At 44.4% G+C, this 18,799-nt stretch overlaps 1 protein-coding gene across 2 annotated transcripts in view; it reads left to right on the forward strand.

Moving 5' to 3' along the window:
• DUS1L (dihydrouridine synthase 1 like) overlaps positions 1–14,502 on the forward strand; it is a 28,598-nt gene extending 14,096 nt beyond the window's left edge. For both annotated transcript variants that reach the window (XM_084646495.1, XM_084646496.1), the window contains exons 8-14: positions 1,362–1,506; positions 2,050–2,146; positions 2,515–2,603; positions 3,527–3,693; positions 4,556–4,593; positions 13,509–13,584; positions 13,995–14,502. In XM_084646495.1, coding sequence (XP_084502621.1) covers positions 1,362–1,506; positions 2,050–2,146; positions 2,515–2,603; positions 3,527–3,693; positions 4,556–4,593; positions 13,509–13,584; positions 13,995–14,140 — 758 coding nt within the window. In that variant the 3' untranslated portion in view covers positions 14,141–14,502. The remainder of the gene's footprint in view (positions 1–1,361; positions 1,507–2,049; positions 2,147–2,514; positions 2,604–3,526; positions 3,694–4,555; positions 4,594–13,508; positions 13,585–13,994) is intronic.
• The last annotated feature ends 4,297 nt before the right edge of the window (positions 14,503–18,799 follow it).

Consider the following 18,799-nt stretch of genomic DNA (forward strand, 5'->3'; position numbering starts at 1 on the left):
AACACTGTCCCTCTCCTTAGCATTTCCCATTTCCTAGCATAGGTGAGAAGTCGCCTAGCATGCTTGCTTTTGTGAATCCCATCCTTAAATGCCTATTTTCCTCCATTCATTGTATGGGGAGTCTAGACACCTTACTCAGGGCTTGTCTACACAGTGCAGCAAAGTGTGCCAGAGGAATGAAATTTGTAAACTCTCTAACATGTGCCTAACTGTCCCACATCAACCTTGCTGGTATGCTCTAAAAGATATGATGTGATTTGCCATGCCATATAGACAAGGCCACAGGCTTTATGAATCCCAGTGATTTTCTAGGCTTCTAGAAGTTAGGCATGGTGATGCCTTGTTCCAAATTTTGACATCAAAACTTCACTCTTGAGTATTTAATGGAATCTAGTTATGGCTGATTAATTCTTAATGGTAGCCTTAAGGCTACTTGGTATTTTTTTTGAGCTGATGAGAATGAGGGGGGTGGAGAAGGCTTGGGTTGGATCAGGGAGCTCTGAGAGTGTTTGTTTGTCATGAGAAGGGGTGGGTAGAGATGCCTGAAATCCTCAAAGTCATGGTCTGTGGAATGTTGCTGAGCAGTTCCTGAACCCATGGTGTTGAGCTTGTGATGAAGATGTCACCATAGTGCAACAAAACTGGAAATAAAACAGAGGCTGCCACTGAAGGCTGCCTGTGCTGGTGGCAAAAAGCCTGAGTCATGGGGTGGAAGGTAGACTGCTACAATCCAGACACAGGGTTCCCCTGCTGGGCTGGAGTTGCAAGCAAATAAATCATGAAAACTTGGAGACTGCAGAAAAGAAACAAAAATTATTTGAGGGCTGCAGAAAATATCTTACAATGAGAGACTTAAAAAGCTCAATCTGTTTAGCTTATCAAAAAGAAGATTGAGTGGGGACTCAATTACATTTCTCATGGGGAGAAAATACTGAGTACTAAAGGGCTCTTTAATCTAGTGGAGAAGACATAACAAGGACCAATGGTTCCAAACTGAAGCCTGACAAATTCAGATTAAAAATAAGGCACGCATTTTTAAACAGTGAGAGTGATTAACCATTGGAATGAACTATCAAGAGAAGTGGTAGATTCTCCAGGTCTTGGTGTCTTCATATCAAGACTGAATACCTTCCTGAGAGATTCTTTAGCCAAACAAAAGTTATTGGGCTCAATACAGGGGTAACTGAGTGAAATGTAATGGCCTATGTTCTACAAGAGGTCAGACCTGCTGATCTAATGATCCCTCCTGGGTGGCCAGGCCAGGCCAGGCCACAGCTGGTCCAGCTCTTGGACACAAGAGGTTGTGCCACCTGCTTTACCCTGAAATGAAATTTTTAGAATTCCTCTTTGTTATTCCCCAGAAGGTAATCTTCATAACCCAGCTCTGTTTGAGGGACGAAACCCTGTGGTATGGGAGATGACTGAGGAGTACCTGGAGATAGTGCACCAATATCCTTGCCCGCTGTCTTATGTCAGAGCTCATCTCTTCAAGCTCTGGCATCACACGTGAGTATCTCCACAGTGCTATAGTGTTTTGAGAGTTCACCGTGCGTAGAAGTACTTTGCCTTTTGGGAGAAGGTTGGCCAATCTTGCTGGTGCTAGATTAGCCTCTCTTGGCTCTGCATGGAGAGAAAGATGTTTGCTGAGGCCTTTAACCTTCACAGATATCCCTGGGAAACTGATTCTTTCTTTCTCTCTCTGAAACTGGAGAAGTACCTGCCTGCCCCTTCGCTCTGCATGTCAGCAGACATAATTAGCCTTATGAAATCTGATTATAGATATCCAGCCACTAATATGATATTCCTAATAATGTTAGGACTTCAGTCTTCTCTTGTGTAAATGAGCATGGTATCACAGAGTTCACATTTTGACCTAATTGCAGAACCAAGTCAGAGAAGATAATATTTGAAGAATGAAATAGCTAAACTCTTGGCAATTGGCAAATGTGTCAAGAAAAGGCTACAAAAAGCTCTTGTAAAGGAATTGTTCAGTCTCCACAATTTAGAAATGGTGAATGAAAGTAACTGGATGTTTGTGATTTGTCTCAGGCTGCAGGTTTACCAGCAGCTTCGTGAAGAACTGGCAAAAGCGAAGACACTAGAGGGCATTGCAGATGTCAACAGAGACCTGAAATTACGATGCCAGGTAACAACTTGGGCCTTAACTGCTGGAGTAACACTGACCCTACTTGGAGGGAACCTGCTGGTGTCACATGCGTTCATGGTGTCACTTGATCTGCATTCATGCAGTCTTGGAACTTTGTAACCTACCATCACAGCCTGGCTAGCTAAATGTTGTACTGGCCCCTCCCATTTAAATTTCTTTCTTTAGTGTTCAGATATGCTATGTTTTTTCCATAGCTTTATTTGAGGGTGGGTTTTTTCATTTGTAACTGTTGGTGTGTGTAAATTTAATTAAATTTTTGTGCCTTTCCAGGAATTTAAAGTAGTAATGACATGGGGGCATCTAGGCAAATTGAATAGGTATCATTGGTTGTAATTTGTGTCCTGCAGGAGGAAATAGCTAATCAGAAAGAAGGAGAGAAGCCAAAAGGAGGATTGCCTTTCTTCCATTGGATCTGTCAGCCATACGTCAGGCCAGGGTAAGTTGCCTACTCTAGCACTGCTCCCAGGAGAACTCACTGGACAAGGATGCACGTGTGCCACCATCTCAGAATACACATTTCCAGTTTTCATGCCCTGAAAGATTGTTTAAAAAAAAAAAAAAAACTGGATAGTTTTTAAAAATGACATCTCAATGAACAAAGTAAGGTATTTGCAGGGGAGTAATTCACAAAAAAATATCTTCCCCTTTTGGTTCCTTCCTCAAGTTTATTATCTACCTCTAAAATGTAAAAAATAAAATAGATCAAATGAAGCTTAGAATAAGGACCTGCACGTGAAGCAAATACTGCTACTTGACAATGTGCTGTAGTTACAGGCAGCATTCATCTGTTACCTAGATCTGCCAATGGAGTAGAGATGGGGACTGAATGCCCTTTATATCAGAAAGAAAAGGAGTACTTGTGGCACCTATTGGTTAGTCTCTAAGGTGCCACAAGTCCTCCTTTTCTTTTTGCGAATACAGACTAACATGGCTGCTACTCTGAAACCTTTATATCGGAGATGATTGTGTGTTTTGCGTGAGATCTTTTTAAACTGTTAGCATGACCTACCTAGGGGGAAAACTTGGGTTGCAGGAGAAGACTACCCGACTGAGAATTTCAGTACAAACATTTACCCTGAGAACAAAAAGCTTTTTATGGAACTGACTAATTTAACTGCCCACCACACACTAGATACTGCTCTCCTGCCTTTTTGCTTTAATAGCAGGCTCAGAACTCTGAGCTATTCTATAAAAACCCTAATATTTGAGCTTTTTTTCCATGCTTTTAAGGGCTGCGTCTCACCTGTGACATAGCCATGATAGACAGTGCATTTTGCCTAGACTTCTGTAAAAGCACTGTTGTCAAAGGAACAAAGTTGTCCCCTTCTGTTAACTTACAGTGATGTTCAACCATTTCAGGCCAAAGGAGATGTGCAAGGAAAATGGAACCAGTGGGAGCGAAGGAGGCATGCGAGGGAAACGAGCCCTGGAGGATGAGGACGATGGAAACTCTGATATTCTCTCAAAGAATAAACAAAAGAAAAAACTGAGAAATCCAAATAAACGCTTTGATCCATCTTTGAAACGTAAGAGAACCTGTCCTAATCCGCAAAAAGAAAAGGAGTACTTGTGGCACCTTAGAGACTAACCAATTTATTTGAGCATGAGCTTTCGTGAGCTACAGCTCACTTCATCGGATGCGCATCCGGTGAAGTGAGCTGTAGCTCACGAAAGCTCATGCTCAAATAAATTGGTTAGTCTCTAAGGTGCCACAAGTACTCCTTTTCTTTTTGCGAATACAGACTAACACGGCTGTTACTCTGAAACCTGTCCTAATCCTGATCAGCACAAGGAAGGGGGAAGGCTGCTAGCATTACCTTTTTAGTATAAAGCCATCTCCTCCTTCTCCTCCTCTTTATTCCCATTATGCAATTGGGGAAAGTTTCCTACAATTAGAGCAGAAAGGGGCTTGGGAAACCTTGGGAACAGGAAACTCAGTCTAAGTGGAGTTGACCAGGAAGTGGGGGATTTATTATGAAAGGGGCAGATTATCACCAGTTTCACAGTGAAATCAGGTCTTTCATCTCAGAGTGCTTTATAACTCTGTTATAACAACTGCAGTCACTATTGTGTAATGTTGAAATGCAGTGTCTGTTTTAAACAGCTCCCCTTTCTTCTCCTCTCCCCAACTTGTTTTATAACTTTCTCAGACAAATTCATTGGGACTGATATTTCCATGTTTGGTCTTAGTTCAGATAATTTTTTTAAAACGTCAACAAAATCTCTTAATCCCTTTTAATTTGTTTCTGTGTATAAAATATTGCTCCTAAAAAATGCACCTTCTGGCTGCAAAGGTTGGTCACCCTGGAGCATTGAATTTGCTGTTCTCTTTTAAATATCATTCACTGTCTGGGATACTCATAGACCAAATTTGTTTCTCTTTTCCAGCTAAATATGCAAAATGTGATCATTGTGGAAACCCAAAGGTAGGTCCATCCCTTTTCAAGTCTCTAGTAATGGATGCTGTTTAAACTCTGATGAAATGCAAACAATATATCTGCTTCTCAGGCAAAGGCCATTGTGCTAATTAGGCAAGTGATTATATCAGATGCTGAGGTGAAGCTATTACCTAGGGTAAAGATGACATAAATAGATTATTCTGGATACTTTAATCTCTCTTCTTCCTGCAAAGAGCAGTCTTGGTGGTTTATTGCTCTCAGCAAATGCTGGTCAGCAGTCTGAATTGCTAAATCATCTGAAAGATTGTTACATTATTAAATATCAGTCCCCCAAGCACACTTGGAAGCAAATCTCTGACCAAATGAACTTTTACAAATTGCAGCATGGGAACTCCTCTGTTTGCTAGGTAATAAAGCTCATACTATGGTTATTTTTGTAGCTTTCTGTAAGAATTAAATATCTGAGTGATTCTCTTAATAGGTATACAAGACAGATATTTTAAACTTTCCAGTGACTGAGTAGGGAAGGGCAGTTGGTCTGCCGTGACAGCAGGAAATTAAAAGGAAAAAATACTAATGAAAGGCAAGGCACAGATCAGACTGCATCAGATTTAAATGAAAATCAAACTCTATATCTGTGCCTGGTAGTGGCAGAGACAGAACTGGAGGATTTTGATCTATTCCCTTTATTAGAAGAGAAAATTAACCCCCATCAGTGCTGAAGGTTCCACTAATGAAAAGGCATTTGTTCGTGGGATATCAGATCAAATCCAGACTTCACTACTGGGAAGGTTTATTAATAGGGATGTCAAATGATTTAAAAAATTAATCGCGATTAATTGTGAGATTAAAAGAATTAATTATACTGTTAAACTTGTTATAAACATTTTTGGATGATTTTCTACATTTTCAAATGCATTCAATTACAGCACAGAATACAAAGTGTACAGTGATCACTTTATATTTATTTTTTATTACAAATATTTGCAATCTACAGGTCGAAGCATGAAAGGGCATACAAATGTTTAGCATATCTGGCATGTAAATACCTTGCAACGCCGGCTACAACAGTGCCATGCGAACACCTGTTCTCACTTTTAGGTGACATTGTAAATAAGTAACAGGCAGCATTATCTCCCGTAAATGTAAACAAACTTGTTTGTCTTAGTGATTGGCTGAACAAGAAGTAGGACTGAGTGGACTTGTCAGCTCTATAGTTTTTACATTGTTTTATTTTTGAGTGCTGTGTTTTGGGGGTTTTTTGTTTTGGTTTTTTACATAATTCTACATTTGTAAGTTGCACTTTCATGATAAAAAGATTGCACTACAGTACTTATCATCGAATTGAAAAATACTATTTTATCTTTTTTACAGTGCAAATATTTGTATATTTGATTAAAGTGAGCCCTGTACACTGACTTCAATTACAACACAGAATACAATATATTTGAAAATTATAGGAAAAAATCCAAAAATATTTATAATAAATTGAAATTGGTATTCTGTTATTGTTTAACAGTGTGGTTAAAACTTCGATTAATTTTTTAACTCTCATGATTAATTTTTTGAATTGAGTTAAATTTGTTTTGAGTTAGGAGAAGTAATTAACTGCAATTAATTGACAGTCCTATTTATTAATGAAACCTATTGCATTCTGTGAATATCAGGAGGATTTGGAATCCAAGTGCAAAAATATACAAATATTTTTTTCAAGAGTACAGCTGTTCCCATGAAAAGTGAGAAATCACTGAGGGGGCTGAACCAGGAGGGTACAGTGCTGCTAAAATACTTAGACACCAGAAACTTAGGGTATGTGACACTGCAATTAAACACAGGCAACTGGCCCATGCCAGCCAACATGGCTCTCAGGGCTCGGGCTAAGGGGCTGTTTAATTGTGGTGTAGACATTTGGGCTCAGGCTGGAGTCCAGGCTCTGGGGCCCTCCCTGTTCACAGGGCCTCAGAGCCCGGACTCCAGCCTGAGCCCAAACGTCTATAGCGGCCTCTTAGCCCGAGCCCTGCGAGCCTGCATCAGTTGGCATGAGCCAGCCATGGGTGTTTAATTGCAGAGTCTACATACCCATAGTCTTAAGGAAAAGGTCTGCAGCAAATAGAAAGCTGGAGCGATGAGAAACTTTGATCTGTTTCCAGTAAAGGGAAAATCCCACCATATGAGGCCATGGTAGGATACAGACCAGGCAGGTGGGCACTATTCAGTCCTGAGTATGTGGAAAATGTTGCCCTTAGTTACACAGATGTTCTTTAGATTAAAAAGCAGGAGCTTCCCTCTAATAAGATTTTTGTTGGTTGCACAATTAGTTGGTTTATTTCTCTGAGTACTGAGAGGGCACTGGGATTTCACTCTGTTTGTTCTTGTGAATTAGGTTCTGCTACAGGTGGGTGAGCTCTGTGCCCTTTGCCTTGTCTGAGAGAAGCAAAGGTGGTGGGTCATCTCTTCTCACATTATCATTTATACTTGCTACTGTTAAAAAGAAAAGGAGTACTAGTGGCACCTTAGAGACTAACCAATTTATTTGAGCATAAGCTTTCGTGAGCTACAGCTCACTTCATCGGATGCATGCAGTGGAAAATACAGTGGGGAGATCTATATACACAGAGAACATGAAACAATGGGTCTTACCATACACACTGTAACGAGAGTGATCAGGTAAGGTGAGCTATTACCAGCAGGAGAGCGGGGTGGTGGACACCTTTTGTAGTGATAATCCAGGTGGGCCATTTCCAGCAGTTGACAAGAATGTCTGAGGAATGGGGGGGGAGGAATAGTTTTACTTTGTGTAATGACCCATCCACTCCCAGTCTTTATTCAAGCCTAAGTTAATTGTATCCAGTTTGCAAATTAATTCCAATTCAGCAGTCTCTCGTTGGAGTCTGTTGTTGAAGAATTGCCACTTTTAGGTCTGTAATAGAGTGACCAGAGAGATTGAAGTGTTCTCCAACTGGTTTTTGAATGTTATACTTCTTGACGTCTGATTTGTGTCCATCTATTCTTTTACGTAGAGACTGTCCAGTTTGGCCAATGTACATGGCAGAGGGGCATTGCTGGCACATGATGGCATATATCACATTGGTAGATGTGCAGGTGAATGAGCCTCTGATAGTGTGGCTGATGTGATTAGGCCCTCTGATGGTGTCCCCTGAATAGATACGTGGATACAGTTGGCAATGGGCTTTGTTGCAAGGATAGGTTCCTGGGTTAGTGGTTCTGTTGTGTGGTGTGTGGTTGCTGGTGAGTATCTGCTTCAGGTTGGAGGGACTGTCTGTAAGCAAGGACTGGCCTGTCTCCCAAGATCTGTGAGAGTGGGAAACCCTTTGTTTCCTATCTTTTTAACCAGTTACCAATCCATGAGAGGACTTTCCGTCTTATCCCATGGCAGCTTACTTTGCTTAAGAGCCTTTGGGGAGGGACCTAATCAAAGGCTTTCTAAAACTCTAAGTACACTATATCCACGTGATTCCCATTGTCCACATCACTCCAGGGGAATTCTGCACCACTGCTCATGAGCAGAATTTATGTCCCTCACAGATTTCTTTGCTTCCTCACAGAATAATGACTTTCTGATGGGGAAGCAAAGGGAAACCACAAGAGCGGTCATGCGACCCTCCCCAGCAGTATGTTCCGGGGGCCCAGGACAGCTAGCAGAGAGGTAAATCACGGGGGGGCAAGAGGCTGGACAGGGGAAGACCCAGCTGGTGGCTCCTAGCCTCCGTTGGGCTCAGCTGCTCATCCCCACTGGGCTGGGGAGAATGGTACTGCCTCTTCCCGTGCACAGCATCCGGGGCTGGGTCAGGCCCATCGCCAGATTTCTTCCTCAGCTGAAGGAAGCTCTGCAAACTCCTTTCCCTGCCCCCTGCTTCCTGCAGCCATCCCTCCTCAGCTGTAGGGGGAGGGATCCCTGTTCGGGGAGGGATCCCTCATCCACTCAACCCCTGTGCCTCCAAAGCCCCTCATACCCAGACTCTCTCCCGCTGAGCCTCACTCCCATGCACTCAGACTCCCCTCCCAATGAGCCCATCTCCTCCCCCCCCCCCCCACACCACTAACTAGCTGCATCTGGACCCCTCTTGAAACCCCTCACACCCATACCCCCTGCTGAGCTCTATCTTCGCCCCTGCTGAGCCCCAACCACCGTCACTTGGACACTGCTATAGAGTCCCATTACCATTGCACCCAGAACTCCCCAACAAGCCCCTCTGCATCCAGATCCCCCCCTGAGCCACCTGAACCCGGATTGCCCCACATAGAACCCTCTCAACCCACAGCTGGATCCCCCGCCACACTTGGATCCTCCCTTGCTGAGCCTGCCTGCCCACACCTGGTGCACATAGCACAGAGGAGCAGGGCCTTGGGGTGTTTCTGGAGCAGGCCCGGTCCTTTCAGGGTTGGGTATAGCCTCACCGGTGAGTCTGTGTCCTGGTGGGAAGCTGCACAGTGATCTCCCACCTCTGTGCAGCCAGTGCCCTAGGCTCCCTAATACCATGCTGAAGCCTCCACATTTATTTGACAAATAAAATTGCAGAATTTTGCAAAATTTCAAAATATTGGGTGCAGAATTTTTTATTTTTTTTTTTTTGGTGCAGAATGCCCTCAGGAGTACCACGGGGTTGTTGACCTTCCTTCGTGTCGCGCCCCCCCCAAGAATTCTAGTAGAGCGGTGAGGCATGATTTTCCCTTTACAAAAACCATGTTGACTCTCCCCCAACAAATTATGTTCATCTATGTGTCTGACACTTTTGATCTTTACTATAGTTTCAACCAGTTTGCCTGGTACTGACATCAGGCTTACCGGCCTATAATTGCCAGGATCACCTCTGGAGTCCTTTTTAAAAATTGGCGTCACATTAGCTATCTTCTAGTCATTTGGTACAGAAGTTGATTTAAATGATTGGTTACAGACTACAGTTAGTTCTGCAATTTCACATTTCAGTGCCTTCAGAACTCTTGGATGATACCATCTGGTCCTGGTGACTTATTACTGTTTATCAATTTGTTCCAAAACCTCCTCTAATGCCACCTCAATCTGGGACAGTTGCTCAGATTTGTCACCTAAAAAGAACGGTTCAGGTTTTGGAATCTCCCTCACATCCTCAGCCATGAAGACCGATGCAAAGAATTCATTCATTTTCTCCACAATGGCCTTTGTCCTTGAATGCTCCTTTAGTATCTCGATCATCCAGTGTCCCCCCACGGGATGTTTAGCAGGCTTCCTGCTTCTGACGTATTTAATTTTTTTTCTTTTTTGCTGTTACTTTTTGAGAAGCAGTTATGATGCTTTCCACTCACAGTTGGCCTTTCCCTTAGCCCATTTGACTGAGAATTCTACGTCCTGTAGTAGTCTGACTTGTATTTGGTCAGTGGAGTGCGTCACTAAGAAGTGTTATTTTGGATGTGTATCTAGCTGGTTATTATTGTTCTTTAGGGCGCAGGGGGACTACAATCATGATGGGGGGGGGCTCATTGTACTGGGCTATATACAGCCATGAATAAAAAGACAGTCGTTGCACCAAAGATTTTAGACTTCAGGTTAGGGCAAGACACAGGTAGATGAGACAAACAAATGTGAGGGAAGCAGTAACTAGATAACAATAAGGCAAGCAAGTTATTGATCCATAAGCATGTTTTATCAGGTTTCCTAGCCAGGTAGCTGGAGCTTTAGGGAAGGGCTCAAGTGGGGTGACTAAACTGGGGCATTGTATAGAGGCAGTTGTTAATCAGAAAAAAAAAAAATCTCTCTCGAGCACATAAGATCTTTAATAAAAGCATTTCCTCATTGCTGAGTAGAACAGAAAGCCTCACAGGCCTCTTGACTGGAGGGGAATGTCAGCTCTACTATAGTTAAGCTGTAGGCCCCCTTTATGTTTAAAAGCCAGCTCTTACAAGTGCTCTAAAATTGGCTTGCTTACTTAGCTCAGAGTGCAATTTGGGGTGCCTCATGGGCTTGTGGGCTAGGATTAGTGATCCAAACTTGGGGTCATTTGAGAAAGCGTTTCTAGACATACAGCTCTCTCGGGCAATACAAAGAAGAAAAGAAGTATTTCATAAGGTTGACATATCAATGTGTCTTCCTGCAAATTGTCAGGCGGGAAGGGGGCAGTGGTCAAACCATGGCTCTGAGTTTTTACCCACATGATCTGAAGTGTTCACAGTTACCCTAGCTACTGAATAGCTCCCCAGGCCCACAGCCCCTCCGGGGAAACATATTGAAAATGTTATTCAACGACGTGTTGAGTCTCGTGCTAATGTGCCCAAGGGATTACACTGTGCATGTGTAGACAGGGTGGTGAGCCAGCCCTTGTCACAGGATGGAGGTGGCTCCAGGAGACATGCTCTGGTTGTTGAACCTGAGCTAGAAACAACCAATATAAATTCAGTAGCCACCCTTGGCAGCAATCTGAAAAAAATGAAACAAACCCGTTGCCACACCTTGCTTCTCATAAAGGGGCATCTTATTTATCATTTGCACACAGCAGAACATTTGGAAGGTACCCACACTAGTTTAAAAAAGAAATTACATAGCCAAATATTTGCTGGGAGGGGAGAGGGCTAAATGGTGGTTAGGGATGGGAGGTGCTTAGGACTCAGGTGAGAGGGTGGGGAGAACTACAGGGAACAGTGATGCTCCACACTCCTCCAGCTCTGAGGGCCCCTGCCATGCTGATGGTGTCAGACAGTCTGAGCCCCTTGCTCTAAGGGGAGCCCAGAAGCTGGGGAGGGAATCCAATCCCTTCTCCTTACTGCATCTCATGGGAATGGGCTCTCGGGGGGGTCGGGGGGGGTGGAGGAGCAGGGTGGGGCTGAAGCCCTTTCCCTGCCTCTACTCATGTAAGCAAGCTGGGGGCCCTGTCCTGCTGAAGGGGCGTTTAGTTCATCATGTGAATCAAAATTTGTGGAAGCCCTGACCCGTTATGGGGGGAGTTGAGAACAAGCATACACCAAGCATTAGTGTGGAGAGTGAGGTGAGAAATTGAGAACGGGTATGCTGTCAAGCACCAGCAGAGGGGGAGGCTGGATGAGTGTACCAAGGGAGTTAAATGGAGCCATTCCAACTTATCAGGAGCTATTGTTTGACACTCTTTACACCTCCAGGAAGTATTCTCATTCAACTGAGATGAACTCAGCCTTATGCACTGCAGCCGGATTTGTCATTGCAGCATAGGTGACCTGGGTTCTGTTTTTGGCTCTGTCACTGACCCACTAGAAAAATCGTGACACCTCTGCCTCAGTTTCCCCATCTGTAAAATGGGGCTAAAGGTACTGACCTACCTGTCACTCGTGCCTGACATGAGATAATGGGAAAGGCATGAGGGATGAGTACCTAACCAAACCATAGGAGGATTTATAGGACAAACCTATGTGATAATTACAACTGCTGGAGTGAGCATTCCTCCAGAAAACAATGTTCATAAAATTACAAAATTCATGGACAAAAAAAACTTTCATTAGTCATGTTCTAGTGATGCAGGTTGTTGCATGCTTGTCCAGGCTATCACAGTCAGTGATGCTCAAATGTCTGAAAAACCAGGAACTGAAGTGATAAGGCACACATGCCTGCACCCTTAACTCTGCCCTTTTTAATATGACTCATATTTGCAGAATTCTCAGGGACTATATGCAACTGTAGGACAAATTCTAATGTCATATTGTTGCTAAGGCAAAACTCAAGTTTAGGCAACCTCTGTGGAACAGGAGCTACGTATGCCTGTCCTACGCGAATACTGAGCCTAAGCCCCAGAAACAGTCACAAGTGAAAAAGCGTACAACACCACCATCCCCTTTTTACAAACCATTCACTCTCAGCCACAGGATTCCAGCTAATGCTATACTTTCATTTAATCACTAACCCCCCACAAACCACTCTCATACCACACCTCACTACTGACAAGCCCCCTTGCAAAAAGAATCTGTGCACTGTGCCTGACAATTTGCAGAACTCAGCACTGAAATGAGGCACACTTGAACCCCTCAAGGTACACATGCACCTCTTTTCTTTGATCTCACACAGCAGTGGGCAGGGGCAACTCAGACCAAACAAGGACGACAGGCCTCCCGATTTCCTCCTGTCACAGTTCAAATTTGACTTGCTGGAATAAGATACAACAGCGCAACCCTGGTCCTAAGTTTATTGTTTTGTCAATAAACTTAATACAGTAAAGAGTACCTTTAGTAGTTTTTTCTGCTGTAGCACCATCTCAAACTGTTTGCACTCAAATCATGTTGCACAAACTTCCCCCAACAATGAAAGCCAGAAAAGAGCTTTACAGATATTAAAACTGGCAGATACATTTTTCCCCTTCCTGTGCACTCAGTCGGCCATTCCTGAGTTGCAAAATATCCATGACTCATCTTCTCTCACCTTCAGAGGATGGATCATGCCTTATGTTATTACTGTCCATGATTTGGGCAATTTTAGGAATTAAAAAAAAAGGGGAAATGATTTCCTTGGAACGATGACTATTAATGAGGGGAGCAGCAAACAAAGACAGAAAATAAGAGCTTCTGAAGAGAAACAGGACAAACTCCAGTTATGACAGTATTGAAACCCTTTCAGAAAGGGTTTCAGAGTATCTTAATTTCCTACACGTATTTGATATTAATCAAGAGGATTTCCTCATTGGCAGGAGAAATTCCTGGAAGGTGGAATATAATCGTTCTGGGATGGTTATCATCACCTAGAAGCACAGAGCGTTTATCCAGCAGGCAGCTCTGAATTTCTGCATTTCCCTTCTCCCCTGGCCCCGGTCTCCATATCCTTTATCAGCAGCCTGAAGACTGACTGTCCCCATCACTGTTTGCAGGAACCCAGACCACGACAGCTGTCTTCAGAAGCCCTGCGTATGCATCCTTGCAGTTATGCTTCCCATAAGCAGTTCAGTGAAGATTTTTTTTTTCCACTGACTTAACTGGTGTGTATCTGTTTCCAGGGTAACAAATGTGTGTTTAATCTGTGCCGAGGATGCTGTAAGAAAAGAGCATTTAAAGAGACTGCAGACTGTCCAGGCAAGTATAGACCCCACCACTCCGTCCTGTTCTTCAGCACCACTGGGCCTGTATAAAAACAAACTGTCCAAGTCAAAATGAGTGATTAATACATATGAAAGCGGTATGACATTTTAAAGTCCTTTGTTAATATGCATAATTGTGATAGTTTTAGAAATATTAGTTTAAAATCCTGAGGGTCCTAGCTTTCATGGAAATGTTTTACTTAGCACTGGCCTCTGTAATAGAGCACGAACATGACACCAGCATCTGCTCTTCCTCCTGAAGCCTCAGGGTGCATCATCTCCAAGCTAAAAGCATAATAAATTTTCTACAGCTGCATATAGTTACCCCAAGGCAGTGGCCTGCTCTGTTCCCCACTGAACAGGCAGTTCAGTGTCAATTTATTATTTCGCTTCTTTCTTTGTCAGGTCATGGATTACTTTTTAAAACCAAATATGAAAAGTCCCTTCTGTGGAAAAGTGGCCAAACAGAGATGCAGGAGATTGAAAGGACACAGAAAGGAGATGTGGAGGAAACTGCTGGACTGAAAGAGGGTATTGACGCTGTACTGTAAGCCTTCAAACTAGATTCTGCTGGATCTGCGTCTCTGCTTCCCTCGGCCAAAGAATCTGCCATTTCCAGAGCACCATCTGAAGCCTGGAGTAGTTCCACAGGTTTGTTCTAAGGTCTGGATGAGTTTTATTTAAGGAAAAGCTGCTTACTCAGGGAAATATCCTGCCTTTGAATAAAAGGATGCAACTAAAGTTCTCAATGTCTTTTAAAGACTTTAAAGGACTCAGCCAGAACCCTGGCCTGAAAATGCTGCACTGGGGTGGGGGGAAGATGATGTACTAAAGTCATGAACTGCCTGTTGTACATTAACCCTTCATGTGCTGTTTTAAAAGTGGGGAATAAATCTTTGATATTAGAACATCCTGCTGGAGTGTTAAACTAATATTTCTTCAGGAATATAGGGTGAAGGTCACTTAAATGACATTTTCAGGTCAGGAAGGAAGCTAAGTGTTCAAGGACAGCAGCGTTCAGTGACTAACTCTCCGTAGTGTTACTCTAATGACAGAGTTGGATAGGAAGTGTTACATGTAATAAATAATTACTAGTTATTACAATAGAACCTGAAGGGTGCCCCTGAACAGGAGGTCCTAGCGTGCTAGGCTGCGTACACATTTATAGTCAAAGAAATGAGTCTCGGACACAAAAACAAATGGTGGGCAAAAGGAAATAATATCCAGATTTTATAAGTGGGGAGCAGATACACTTAGAGGCTAGTCCAAGGTCACACACTATCTGGCAGAACCAGGAATTCATAGTCATAGAAATGTAGGACCAAGTAAGCCTAGACTCATCCCTGAGAGGTGTTTGTTCAACCTGTTCTTAAAAACCTCCATTGACAGGGATTCCACAACGTTCCTTGGGAGCCTATTCCAGAGCTTAACTATCCTTACAGTTAGAAAGTTTTTCCTGACATTTAACCTAAATCTCCCTTGCTGCGTATTAAGGACATTACTTCTTGCCCTACCTTCAGAGAAGGTCGAGAACAATTGATCAGTCATCTTTATAACAGCCATTAACATATCTGGAGAGTTATCAGGTCCTCTCCCAGTCTTCTTATTGCAATATGAACAGGCATGGGTGGTTTTTTTTGTTTTTTAAAATCTTTCCTCATAGGTCAGATTTTCTGAACTTTGTATCATTTTTGTTGCTTGCCTGTGGACTCTCTCCAATTAGTCCACATCTTTCCTAAACTGTGGCATCCAAACTTGGACACTGTAGTCCAGCTGAGGTGTCACCAGGGCCGAGTAGCACAAGACAGTTACCTCCAGTGTCTTACAGATGATATTTCTGTTAATACACCCCACATTGGTGACTCATATTCTATTTGTGAGCCACTCTAACCCTCAGATTTTTTTCAGCAATACTTCCACCTACCCAGTTATTCCCCATGTTGTAGCTGTGCATTTGATTGTTTTACTTTTTAAGTGTAGTACTTTGCACTTGTCTTTATTGAATTTCATCTTTTTGATTTCAGACCATTTCTCTAATTAAGGTTATTTTGAATTCTAAACCTGTCTTCCAAAGTACTTGAGCCCCCTCCCAGCTTGGTGTCCTCTGCAATTTTATAAGCATACTCTCCATTACCCTACTCATAATGAAAATACTGACTAGTACTGGATCCAGGACAGACCCCAGTAGACCCCCAATGGATACACCTACTCCTGAGGGAATTCTGCACCAACAAAATTAAAAATTCTGCACCACAGAAATAATTATGGAAATGTTATTTGTCAATAAATAAATGTGACTAAGGCATGGCACTGTGGAACCACAGGCAAATGGCTGCATTGAAGTGGGACATCATCCTGAAGCCCCAACCTCCCCCGCTACAGGGACTCAGCAGTGAGGCTGCACCCAACCCTGACAGTGCAAGGGCTGAGCCTGCCCCAGGAACACCTCAGGGCCCTGCTCCTCTGCACCAGGTGTGGGGCAGGCTTAGCCCAGCAGGATCCAAGTGTGGAGGGGCTTAGTGTGGGAGGATCCAGGTGTGGGGTGAGAGATTTGTGTGGGGGGCAATCTGGGTGCAGGCTGCTCAGTCAGACATCTGGACGCACAGGGGCTCATTGGGGGGGTTCCAGGTGCAGCGGTAATGGGACTCTGCAGGGGATCCAGGTGCAGGGGTGTGTGTGAAGGGTTTGGGGGTCCAGGTGCAGCTGGCTATAGCTCAGTGGGGTGGGGGACTTGTCCGGGGGGAGAGAGGGAGGTCCAGGTGTAGGGAGGTTCGACAGGCCTGTTTAACGGGGGAGCCCCAGCTGCTGCCAAGGGGATGCTGCAGGCTGGGCTCCTACTTCCCCCCCTGGATTCCCCTAACCCCTTTTCTTCCCCATCTCATCTCCACTGCCCCATGCCTCATCCCCTGCCCCTCACTCCATGGGTGCTGGAACAATTTGTATAGTGGGGGTGCTGAGAGCCATTCAACCAAACTGTAAACCCTGGATGTAATGGAAACCACATCAAGCCGGGGGTGCAGGAGCACCCTCCACACTGCTAGTTCCAGCACCTATGCCTCACTCCCACATTCCCCTTTCCCCCACCCTGCCTTACCCAGCCCCACAGCTAGCACTCACTGTTGCACTGAAAACAGGAGGGCTCCCAGCAAACAGAAGGGGAGCACGACTGGCATTAGGACCCAGGAGGTGGCGTTCAGCTGCAGTCAGGGGAGCCCAGACACAGCTTCCTTTAGTTGGGCAGCTCTGCACTTGCAGAAATGGGGAGAGAAGTGGCACGTAACCACATGTGCCCCCCATGCCTTGCCTCTGGGTGGACAGTCCCCCCAAAAAAACACTGCACTCATGGTTGTCCTCCTGCCCCCACGCAGCTTCCCTGCCATTTTCTGCAGGGAAGCACAGAACTTCTCGGCACCGGGGGAGGGGGAGTGCATGACATTTTCTGCAGGTGTCCAGCAGAATTGCCTCAAGAGTGAACTATTTATAACCACTCTCTGAATAATGTCTTGCAACCACTTGTGCACCCACCTTGTAGCAATTTCATCTAGACCACATTTCCCCAATCTCCTGAGTCCCAAGTCCAGGGGTTTAACTACAAGATGGACCATCCTGTTTTCCTAGTGGTGAATTCTGTGAAAGGACAGACAGCAGACTCTTTATTCTGCAACAGAAACAGTCTCTCAAGATCTCTCTGTATCTCAGGCAGTGCTACATATATATGCCTGCCCCTGGTGCTCTATGTGCATCCTGCAGAGTCTGATTCATAGTGCCTGTCCCTAGGCATTCTATAAACAAATCTTTCTGCATATCGCAGAGAACTTCAACAGTGTGAATTCAGACACATTAACCTGTTATGGTAAAAGGCTAAAGAAATGGAGACCAAGCTGTCTGCCATTTTACTGGATACAATCTTAGATCAGAAAATTGACTTACAGGTGAGGCTGCCCACTGACTTCAACACCGGCTAGCCTGAGACCTACGTGACAGCTGCAGCAGTCCATCTCTCCTTACCCTCAGGTTGCAGTGCAACTTCTGCACTGATCACTGCCATCTCCTGCTGTAATGGGAGATTGAAACAGCATCATGGACCTCCCGGCAACCTGCACCCAGACGCCAAACCAGAACGCTTCTAAAGCTTTATCCTGTGGGAATGTTAACTGTAAACAGGGTCTCCTGAAGGGAAGAGAGAGACAGTGACTTATAGGGACTGAGAGATGTACATTCAAATGCAAGCTCTAGATTTTCTGGGTCTGGTAAGACAAGAGCAATGTGAATTAGGAGTTTGCACAGGAGCTTTGCACCTCTACATAAAAGGAACATGTTAAAATTTAGCAACCAATGGTTTTAGCTCTCAGATGCAGCATCTCTTCAAAAGGAAGGAAACTTTTTTTTTTGAGATATGGAGTTTTGGGTTAATGTTATAGAGGAAGAGATTTATTTAAAAAGATTTAGGGTATGTCTACACTACGGAATAAGGTCGAATTTATAGAAGTCGGTTTTTTAGAAATCGGTTTTATATATTCGAGTGTGTGTGTCCCCACAGAAAATGCTATCAGTGCATTAACTCGACGGAGCGCTTCCACAGTACCGAGGCTAGCGTCGACTTCCGGAGCGTTGCACTGTGGGTGGCTATCCCACAGTTCCCGCAGTCTCCGCTGCCCATTGGAATTCTGGGTTGAGATCCCAATGCCTGATGGGACTAAAACATTGTCGCGGGTGGTTCTGGGTACATATCGTCAGGCCCCCATTCCCTCCCTCCGTGAAAGCAAGGGCAGACAATCATTTCGCGCCTTTTTTCCTGAGTTACCTGTGCAGATGCCATACCACTGCAAGCATGGAACCCGCTCAGGTAACCGTCACCCTATGTCTCCTGGGTGCTGGCAGACGCGGTACGGCATTGCTACACAGTAGCAGCAACCCCTTGCCTTGTGGCAGCAGATGGTACAGTATGACTGGTAGCCGTCATCGTCATGTCCGAGGTGCTCCTGGCCACGTCGGCTGGGAGCGCCTGGGCAGACATGGGCGCAGGGACTAAATTTGGAGTGACTTGACCAGGTCATTCTCTTTAGTCCTGCAGTCAGTCCTAGTGAACCGTCTTATGGTGAGCGGGCAGGCGATACGGACTGCTAGCAGTCGTACTGTACCATCTTCTGCCGAGCAGCCATGAGATGTGGATGGCATGCAGTCCTTCTGCACCGTCTGCTGCCAGCCAA

The sequence above is a fragment of the Lepidochelys olivacea genome (genome assembly GCF_965140295.1).
Source record: "Lepidochelys olivacea isolate rLepOli2 genome assembly, chromosome: 14".
Lineage (NCBI taxonomy): Eukaryota > Metazoa > Chordata > Testudines > Cheloniidae > Lepidochelys > Lepidochelys olivacea.